The sequence below is a fragment of the Cupressus sempervirens genome, chromosome 5 (assembly GCF_028749045.1).
Source record: "Cupressus sempervirens isolate cs-2001-9-10 chromosome 5, ASM2874904v1, whole genome shotgun sequence".
Taxonomy (NCBI): Eukaryota; Viridiplantae; Streptophyta; class Pinopsida; order Cupressales; family Cupressaceae; genus Cupressus; species Cupressus sempervirens.
This window is the reverse complement of record NC_143122.1, coordinates 72,436,440-72,447,411: the sequence shown is the minus strand read 5'-3', so window position 1 is coordinate 72,447,411 and position 10,972 is coordinate 72,436,440. Positions and strand designations below refer to the sequence as shown.

Genomic DNA, 10,972 nt, shown 5'->3' with positions numbered 1-10,972 from the left:
TAAGATTGCATGTGATAAAGTGTTTTTTAATTCTTTCTACTTGCCGCCATTTCTGTTTGGACATACTACCGCCCCACACTTCACATCCGTATAGAATAACCGGAGTGACCAGCAAACCAAACAGCAAACCAAACAAATATAGATACATGAAATCATGCTCCTTAGATACAGATATTTTCCTCTTACAAGTAAGAAGCAGCTTTAGTAGGACTTCAGTTACTTTAGTAGGACTTCTATTTTATACGCTATACGAGAAATTATTCTCGTGGAAATGCCGACTCTCGACGGCGTATGTTTTATATATCCGGTGGTCTTGGTACTCACGGTTTTGATTTGATTTGTTTAACAAGCATAATTCTGAGTTGGGGTATCGTGATTATGAGGATCAGTTGTATTGTCATCCATTATTGGATATGATTAGTTTACGGTTCTATTTTTCTGAGACGATCATCAGTGGAGTCATCTTGTGTTTTATCATTGTAAGTGTTGAAGGTGTGTCTGAAACGGCATTTTTTGCTAAGTTGGTTGATTCCAGATAAGCGGTGTGTCGTATGTTAATCAGTGGCACATCTTTCTGTGTATTCATCAGGTAATCAGTTTGACGCATGTGCGCTATGATTCAAAAGTGAATCGTTCATATTTTGAAAATGTATGTTATGTGATAACAGCCTTGATTAGTAAGTCATTTATCTCACTTAGGTTGTGAATCATTGTATTGAAGATTTCTTTATTTAATAAAGATCAAGTTTTTGTGTGGCTGGATTTTTTCTTCAAATAGGAGGGTTTTACTAGGATCTTTCAGATATTTTAAATTTATCTGTTATGTAGGACATGATTTCCACAGCTAGTCAAATTGTGATGTGAATATCAGGATTTAACTGTGTGATTTTGAGTCAAATTCGATGACCCATGTTTCATGAGTAGTGATTCAACATGAATCCATCTCTCATGAGAATAAATGGAACACTTAGCACTCATTGGATCTAGGTGATGCTCACAGGGGTGAAGCACCGGGACTTCCCGGGAGGTCACCCATCCCAATACTACTCCAGCCTGGGCGCGCTTAACTACGGAGTTTCCTCGACAGTTAAACCCAAAGCTTGCAACCCCATTTGCAAAACCTTCACCAAGTGTTGTGCCTTATGAACCATTCATTAGAAAGCCCCTTAAGCTCATCAATTGATAAGTAGGACATGATTTCCACAGCTAGTCAAATTGTGATGTGAATATCAGGATTTAACTGTGTGATTTTGAGTCAAACTCGATGACCCATGTTTCATGAGTAGTGATTCAACAGGGTCATCGAGTTTGACTCAAAATCACACAGTTAAATCCTGATATTCACATCACAATTTATCTGTTATGTTATTCTGACTCTTAAAACTTAACATAGTATCAGAGCCCAGTTACGCAAGATCATGAACCAGAATGCGTACTTACTTAGGTTGTTGTTTGTTGTTAGGTCTTGACCAGCAGTCTCAAGGTTTGACCAGACGCATTTGATTTGGCCAGAAGGCAGGAGTGGATTCTGGGAGTTTATGCAATGGTGGCCGTCCACATAGGCAGATGGACCAGAACCTAAGCTAGCTCAGAACAAATTAGCTACTATGAAAGGGATAGGCTACCGTATATGCAGAAACTGCTAGAGCTAGTTTTGGAGAGTCGGTACAGGCAAAGTTTGTTTTTGGTCCATCTGGTAAAGCAGATGTTGACTTTTATAGAACTGAAGGTCGTGCAGACATTAGTAGGAGCGAGATGGGTGTTCTTGGCATCACAATTCCAAGGCAACTGTCTCCTCTTACGGATCATATTGAAAGTAAGAATGGTAGCAGTCACTTTATAGAGAGTTGTGCTAAGTGAAAAACACTTCGAGGTTTCTGAGCCTTATTATAAGGCCAGATGTGCTCAGAATATAGGTCGATGTGCGATCTGATTCTTCAGTGTGACCCAGATTAAATCTACTCTCATGTAGATAACCATTGGAATTTGCATTTTGCAGTATAAGAGCACTTAAAGAATTCTATTAGTAGGTTGATAGTCATATGAGCATCACTCCTGTTCTAACCTCAGACTCGAGCTCCCCGGTGAGAAAGATATGACTACTGAAATCTGAAAGGGCATTGGCAAATCGATCAACAATAAAGAGATAAGTATTTTATTGTTATATACTTAGAATAATCTTTTATGTAATTCATTTTTAAGAATTAGTATTCATGTATTTTTTTTTTAGCATTGGTCTGTATATTTTTCTTAGAATAGTTTGATTCTATGAATTATTATTAATCTCTCTCGATCGTAGGACGGATCAAGAAGAAACAAGATGATAAGAGATTTCACGCAAAGTCATACAAGCAGTAAAAATGAAGATGGGGACGCTGCTTGCAGCCATGGGATTAAATTGGTGACGTACAAGGAGGAAGAACAAATATAGTTTGTCATTGCGATGAAAAGATATTCGGAGGGAGACTCTTTAGGTGCAGAGAACAGGCTTGTACGTGCAATTTGAATTTCAAATTGGCAACTCTTAGGGTGATCTGAAATGAGGTTGAGGAGGACAGTAATGGATTCAAGTATGTCAAAAGTTCTGGAGGCAAGAAATGCAGGCAATTTTGTACAGGTTGATGCAAATGCTTGAAGATTCAGAGAGAGCTCGTGTGACAGAGGGAGAGGGGGGTTCAAGTCATTTGCAGAGGACCAACAAGCTCATGTAGCAGTGAACGCAAATGCTCCTTGTTTGGTCAACTTGGAATCAACTCTTTTATTGTCACAATCAAAGCAGTGAGAACGCTGCCTCTGCTGAGAGGGAGACTTTGTTGAAAGAGAGTTTCAACTTTAGTGATTCTTATACATGTTAACGAGTTCTTTTTTCTAAAGGAAAAGTTTGAGATGCAATCCCTTGTGAGTTCTTACATGTGAGTTCTTTGTAAGAAAGAAGTTTGAGGTCCAATCCTTGTTAATGAGTTATTCTCCATGAAGGAGAAGTTTGTGAAGTTTGTGATGCAATCTCTTGTTAATGCATTAATCTCTAGCTCTAGGAATTTTTTTTGAAGTGAACGCCCTTAACCATGGCAGAAGTCATATGTGAAATTCCATGACTTTCACTCTTTGGGAGTGGCCATAGTTAATCTCATGCTGAGATGACATTATTTCAGCATTATTATTTTGAGAAAATCTGTAATGAAATTTTGTAAGTGACACTTTTTGGTTGCAGCTCCATTGTACTTGTCAAATTGAGACACACTGTAACATATGAATAATTTCTTCTTCGCTAAGAGGGAGTAGTATTAATGTTTTAAGAGAAATTATTGATAGATTCCTGTTTAAAATCTTCAGACAAAAGTTGTTATTTGGTTTGCTACAGCAAAGAGCATAACTTGTTTATGGGTCGAGATTTTTTCTCTCTCTGCTGTTGACTCTCTTAGCTATTTCCTTCAGTTATTCATTGTAACTGCTACAAACTCTTGTGCCAGCGTGATCTTTCTGACTCATGTCTTGCGATTTCTCCGTGTTTCTCTCTTAATTTGGGCGTTATTTACTATTGATATAAGCATATTTGTGTAAACCGAAGCATATTAACGATGTGTCAAGTAGAATGGAGAGTTGTTGGTTTCCTTGGTAAATTCATATTCTTCTGGAAATGCCAACTCTCAGCGGCGTCTGTTTTGTATATTCGGCGGTGGTCTTTAAATATATATTCATCTGTAGAAAAGCAAAGAAAGATTAATTTCGGGTGGTCTCTTGGTATTCACGGTTTTGGTTTGATTTATTTCGAAAGCATAATTATGTGTTGGAATATCGTGATTCCGAGGATCAGGTGTATTGTCATCCATTGTTGGATATGATAAGTATTTACGGGTCTATTTTTCTGAGACGATGATCGCAGGAGTCATCTTCTGTTTTATCGTCGTAAGTAAAGAAGGTATGTGTCTGAAATGGCATTTTTGGCGGAGTCAGATTATTCCAGTTAAGTGGTGGATCTTATGTGGTGGCATATTTTTCTGTGTACTCATCATGTAATCAGTTTGACTCGTGCTCTGTGATTCAAAAGGGAATTGTTCATATTCTGAAACCGTCTGTTATGTGATAATAGCCTTGATTAATAAATCATTTATCCGACTGAGCTTGTGAAGCATTGTATTGACTATTTGATTATTCAGTAAAGATCAAGTTTTGGTGTGGCTGGATTTTTCCTCCAACCGTCGAATATGAGGGTTTTCCCATGGTATCTCAGATAGAACTGAGATTTGGACAGCACAGTCTTCATAGTTTGCCTCAACTTGTCCTAAACATTTCCTCTACATCAAACATAAGACATTCTATACACAATCTTTTCTTACATTTATGATAGAACTGTAACACAATTTAAACAAAATAATGATAATCCTCAACATCTCCTCCACAGCAAACATAAGACATTCTAAACACAATCTTTTCTTACATTTATGATAGAACTGTAACACCATTTAAACAAAAGAATGATAATCCAAAAATTACTGACATAACTAGCATTGCAGAAATATACAAACTACTTAACGCTCATATTAGGAGAATGACCATGAATTTTACAAAGCCAGTATTGGCTTCATCGTACAAGCCAAGTAACAGATTCAACAAATATCACATATCAAGTGTTATATAAAAAAAATAGTCACACCATTCTTGGGACAGGTGATGGTGGAACAGGGGGCAAGTTTTTGGGATGGGATAGAGGGGCCTTAATTTGGGAACAGCAAGGGGACAGTGTGGAATCGGAAGGGGGTTGTATATACTATACAAATGGTACTTAAAATGCTAGTTATGAAAAGATGTATTGCAATATACGAAATAAAGATGTAAAAGAAAAAAATACTTAAACATTGCATTGAATTGGAACATCAAACATTGAACATAAATAGTCAAATCAGCAAATAGTTAACACTGGGACGTCCCCCTATCCTTGACAGAAGTGGCCTTCGGTGGCACTGCTGGGGAGGAGGAACAGGGTCCCCAAGTCTCCAGCACAGCCCCATCCCCGGTGCGTGGCGCGAAATGGGGCAGGGATGCATCCTTGTGTTACTGTGACAAAAAGTTCAAAACTATTTATGTACTAGCTGAAAAGAGGTAGAGCAAACCAATGGCGCTCTAACACAAATACTAACTGGAACTTTCCTTCTTTGTCTAATCCTGAAAGAATACATATAATCTCTCATGATTTTGATTGTAGTCAACAAAGTATCAGAAAAACAATATGGCCAACAGCACCTTGATCACAATATTGTACATTCTCTATTTACGATGCAAGGTCGTCATTCATTAAAAATTAGCCGTTACAAATCCACACATAGATAAGTGAAATGCTGTCGAACCAAAATATTGAAGATAAAGAGGATTTTAATAATCTATGAAATATGTTATGTTTCTAATTTTTTGGACAAGACTGTGTGTAAGTTTTTAGCATCAATGTCATATTTCATGATCTATCATCACAATGAAAGAGTGTAAGAATTCAACATGATGGTGGAACATAAAATAAGATAAAATATGATCTGAAACATTGATGTTATAAATTTGCACACAATCCTACCCAAAAATATAAAAACACAAACTAAAATAATTCAAATTTGATATTGAGTTCTCTTTCACAGTATCACATGAAACGCAAGGATCATTTAGAAAAAAAAAAAATCATGCTTATGATGAGCAAGACAGCAAAACATAAGTCAAACCAGCCGAAACATAGTTCAAAATTCTCTAACGATGCTCATCCAGAAACATTAACTGGAAAACTTCTATACACGAGGTTTCTTAGATAATACTAGTGCATTTTCCAAGGCACGTCGTGCTTCATCATTTGGCAGTGACTTTGTTTTAATCGTGTAATCGAAAACCTCGTGTGCTTTATCCACCTGTTCTGCTCTGCAAAGTGCCCTAACGAAGGTGAGATAGCTGCCTCTCTCAAAACGTACTGCCTTTGATTTCAACAACTCAAACACCTTCAAAGCCTGAGGCAAGTGCCGAGACTTGCAGAGGCCAAACAACATAGTGTTGTATGTACAGCCATCAGGCTGACAGCCATTCTTTTTCATTTCCTCTAAGAGCGCCAAGGCTTCTAGAGGATTGTTTTTTCTAAAAAGGCCATTTATAAGGGAAGTGTAAGTTATGACATCTGGAGAAAGCCCTGCATGAACCATAAACTTCTTAAACTTCCTGGCTTCGTTGATATTCCCAACCTTCGAAAAGCCAAATATGAGTGTGTTATATGATACTACATCAGGGGCACACCCATCTTCCTTCATTGTCTCAAAAATTGCAGAGGCTTCATTAGCCTTTCTGATTTTACAGTAGCCCTTCATCATTGTGTTGTATAGATAGCAATCAGGTTTACAACCAGCTTCTCTCATCGAATCAAACATCTCTCTTGCTTCTTTCATGTTCTTCAAATTACAAAGTGCGTCAATCATTATACTATGAGTAACAAGATCAGGTTTGCAGTTTAAACATTTCGCTTCCTTAATGAATTGATATGCTTTGTCAATCTTCTCGATCTTGCACATATGACGGATTAGAAAATTGAAAGTAGTCATATCTGGAGTAACTGAATTGTTAACCATTTCCTTGAAGACATCTTGTGCAGTATCCTCGTTCCCAGCATTACAAAATGATCTAACTGACAAGTCAAGTGTGACATTATCAGGTGCACAAAAACAACCTATCATTTGCTCCAATATATCTTCAACCTGACCCAAATTTCCAGCCTTGCTGGATACACTTAGCAAGATATTGAATGTTACAGTAGTTGGCAAGAAGCCACTTTTTTTAATCATGTGATTGAGGAAACTTAGCGCCTCCTCAACTTTTCCTCCCTTTGCAAATCCCTTTAGGACCGCATTATGGGTATAATAATCAGGCATAATTTTAGACCCGATCAGCCTATCATACATTTCCACGGCTTTAGATATGCTAGTCTCTTCCAAAAGAGCCTGAATCTTATCTTTATGTTTGGTGTGCCCGTGTGGGATTCTGGTTTTACATGCCCCCGTGTCCCTTGAATCCCTAATTATGTCTTTTTCAACATATTTTTCATGAAGTCGATATTTAGTTTTTGATTCCCTCCTGTCCTGTGAAATAATAATTGTGTGCGGGGATTTGGGTTTTGACTCCCTCCTGCGTTTTGAATCCTGTCTAATGTCTTTGTGTGAGATTTTCCCAAGTGGGCATTTGTGTTTTGTTTCCTCCGCCTTATCTGAATCCTCACTCATTTCTTTATTTGAGGTTTTTCCAGGTGAGTATTTGGGTTTTGGTTCTCCTGTGTCCTCTACATCGCGAGTCGTGTCTGTATGTGCTGCAGCTTTTGGTTCTGGCTCTTCTGTTTCATCTGAATCAGAGAAACGGGTTTGTGCAAGTACAGCAAAAGACGATTGAAGAACTCTATTGAATGCACAAAGTTGGAGTTTTGCCGGTCGTGAAGAGCTAATCCTCATCTTCGAGTATTTTCTTCCTTAATTTTCTTCTGACCGTCTACCATATATTATGCAAAAAATAAAAAATAAATTGTAACCAACCTCATTGAGACGTCCATGCCAAAACATTGCTAAGCTCCTTCTCGCAGGTACCAGAGAGAAGCGTCAAATAAATTTTAACCAAGAACCCATCGTCAGCGTTTACAAGGGTTAGTGTCTTCAGCATAGGTTACGAAAAGAAGGGATTAAGAACCCGCAAAAGTAACCTTATTTTAGGTTTAGGGTCAGTACGAGTGGCTGGAAAAGTTAAGTCGGTGCACCTACAAATTTTACACAATAATCTTCGTTTTTTATTAATAAATAAATAAATTTGTTTTTATGGAGGGTTCAGACCTCTCAACAATGCAGCAAGGCATGGTCTCCGAGGGGTTTCTATGCCATCAAAATCAGCCGAGGCACAATCTTGACCTCATCCCTTATAGTGTCGGAGCCTTACACTCAACAAGACTTGATCCTGGTAGGCTCTTTGTAAGCCATTCAACTTCACCAATAGACCAAGGGCCCATTGACTTAAAATTGTTCCGAGTCATTTTAATTCTTTAAAACTATTGTGGTAGTTTTAGTTATAATTATTGTTGTAATAACTTGTGAACTTTAGATATGTTATATAAGGGTTAAAAAGTGGTCATTTTCAAGTGTTATATAAAATCTATTATCATTAATCCTATCATACTAAGGTAAAGAGAAATAGAGCTTACCTTAGGCAACATTATTTAAAAACAATACAAATTCCAATCCTTTATAGGATTGACCCTCTTGAAAAGTCCCCCTACGTCAAGAGTTGTGTCTCTTGACAATTGAAATGGTATTAATAGATGTTAAAGTGGGAGGTTAGGAGATAAAATAAAATAAAATATCAATTTGTTTAAGAGCATGAAATGAGCACTAGAGAGAAGAGACACAACTAAAAAACATGTTAAGGATTGTGCACAAAAAACAATCATTAACAACTAACAAAAAATAAATATTTTATCCAAAAGCAACAAGTCATAAGTCACAATAACTCAAAAGACATGTTATGCTAACCGCCCAATTGCTATGGCAACTTTAATATTAAAATGGAATCAAATTATTTGTGAAAGTTGACATCCTTCACATAGCAATGCATCTCTAATGATGAGACACTTTGAAGGATACATGTGAGGGGTTGTTTAAACTTAAAAGTAGGAGAGGTACACATTTTTATTGAATACAATCAACAGATGTTGAGTAGAGAAAGGAAGATTGAAAACAACAATATAATTGTCTCCAAGAGGTGTGATCTAGTATTAACCAAGGGATGTCATTAGCAAGTTGTGTGAATGCCAATTACAAGAGACTTGATGCTGTTATCTTAAGAGGAGGGTATAAACATGGTAGTGAGAGACTCCAAGAGACCAATGGACAAGCATATACATGTATAGATGAGATAATCGATCATCCAACAAAAATGAACATATAGCTCGTAGAGAATCAAACAAAGGTATAATTTCTAATAGATTTAGTTGTAATAACACCATTAGTCAACATGGTATGAAGGGATAATTGTACTCCTTGTGCATATTTGAGTGGATGTAAATGTCAATATATTTTCAAGACTTTATTTCTAACATACCTATTTGCTTATAATAAACATATGCAAGTAAATATATATTCATATCTATACAATTTACAATATGATGTGCCTACTATAATCAACTCTATAAGGGAAAGGAAGTTCAAGGAGGGGGAATGGTCAGGCCTTACTAACCATGCCACCTCATATTAAGGACCATATGAAGCCAAGGGGAACAAAGGTTTAACTTTTGGGCTAAGGATTAAGTCAAGGGCACCCTACTAAAATCTTCCCTCTCAACTTATATGAATTAGTTATCAAGAGAGATGCTTAATCATGAGAGAATAGAAGGAAAGTTTGATGAAGCGAATGGTCTATAGACTTGGTTAGATACACTACCTCAAGAGCATGTTTAGGATTGTGTGAGGCCAAGGGAGGTGAATTCTCCACTTTTGAGCCTAGGGTTGATGATTATTAGGGTACCTCATATATCCTTCCCTACTCAACCTCATTATGGTCGGGACCATGGTAGAATTGTGTGTTATATGTGTGCTTCTCTCTTAACCTTGACAATGGATGTGTTACATGTATTATGATTATATTATTATCTAATTTGGTTGAGGTTGGAAGAAAGGCTTATCTCATCCTATTCCTCAATTAGGGTTGTATCTCTAACAATATTGTGTTCCTTATTTCATTTGGATTTCATGTTTAGGGTTGATTACAAAGCAATCTATGAAAGACAAGTAGTATCAGAGCATCGTTCTTACCAACCTAAGAGATGAAGCAATAAATGTATTATGGATAATAAGAAGGGTTTGACATTTTTTGTATTGATTACTATTCTTTATGTCCAAATATATAAATATGTATACTTCTTGTGCTCTATATCTTCATGCATTCATATGTATACTTTGTGTTATCGATAGTATGCTCCATGTTTTGCTTTATCTATTTAATTAATCTAGAATATAAGAATAATTAGGATAAAACAAAATTTATTAATTTATTACAATTGAGATCGTGTGAGTCATGTTATTGTGTGTGTAAATGTAGATTAAATTTCTTTAAGATTTGATCTATTCGTGTCTTTTCTATTTTCAAATATAACTCTTGTAGTTACTATACTTTCTTGTAGAGTATTTGAACTCGATATGAATTGAAGGTGATGTCTAACCAATATTTATAAATACTAATTATAAATTTTAGCTTTGAATGATATTCGATCTAGAAGAGAAAATCATTAATTGATTACAATGATTCTCTCTAGGACGATTGGGTTTTGATATAAATTCAGTTTGTAGAGGCATGCCAATTAATAGACACACCTCTGTGAGAGTGGAGACATATCCATTTATTGGAATGCCTTTCCACTTAACTAATTTACCTTAACACTATATAATTAATTAAGTAATAACAAACCTTAAATTTTAAGGCACATATAATCAACAATATGAACAGACTCGAGTTTGTCATAAGTAAACAATCTTTTCTCAAATTTTGATTTTCAATCAATACTCATAATCTATAATATAAATTGATCAAAGTATATCGATTTAACTAGATTTAATACTTGGAGATATGTAACATATCAAAGCCCAGTTTCTACATTGGGAGCTCTGGGTATATTGGAACGCCACTAGTGTTAACTAGTTGAACAAAAATGAAAACTTTAAACTATCATGAGTATCTCTTTCAAAATAAAACTTGAAACTAGTTGAACTGAAACATTATGTAAACTATTAGTTACCTATTTTTCATACTTCAACACTTAGACTTCAAAACTGAAATTATACTTAAACTGAAATTATAGGTAAACTGAAAATTGAAACTATCTTGTTTGCAAAACATGTGTCTTTTATCTATGTGTTTCAGTAGTATGTTTCATGGTTATTTTAGCATCTTGTGTCTTGGATATTATTGTAGGATGGTATCTGGG

The 10,972-nt window shown here is 36.0% G+C and overlaps 1 protein-coding gene and 2 long non-coding RNA genes across 3 annotated transcripts; 1 reads left to right on the top strand and 2 right to left on the bottom strand.

Annotated features, from left to right (window-relative positions):
* The first annotated feature begins 225 nt into the window (after window positions 1–225).
* Window positions 226–3,210, top strand: LOC149554614 (uncharacterized). Its single transcript, XR_016364399.1, has 2 exons — window positions 226–589; window positions 1,463–3,210. It is a non-coding gene; the product is annotated as an uncharacterized LOC149554614 (long non-coding RNA).
* Window positions 3,211–4,833: 1,623 nt separating this feature from the next.
* LOC149554612 (uncharacterized) lies at window positions 4,834–7,731 on the bottom strand. The gene is made up of 2 exons (XR_016364398.1): window positions 7,542–7,731; window positions 4,834–5,055 (listed from the first exon to the last, which is right to left on the bottom strand). It is a non-coding gene; the product is annotated as an uncharacterized LOC149554612 (long non-coding RNA).
* LOC149554613 (Tetratricopeptide repeat (TPR)-like superfamily protein) lies at window positions 5,573–7,543 on the bottom strand. The gene has a single exon (XM_089828664.1). The coding sequence runs from the start codon at window positions 7,458–7,460 to the stop codon at window positions 5,769–5,771; it is 1,692 nt and encodes a 563-aa protein (XP_089684790.1). The 5' UTR covers window positions 7,461–7,543; the 3' UTR covers window positions 5,573–5,768.
* Window positions 7,732–10,972: the final 3,241 nt, after the last annotated feature.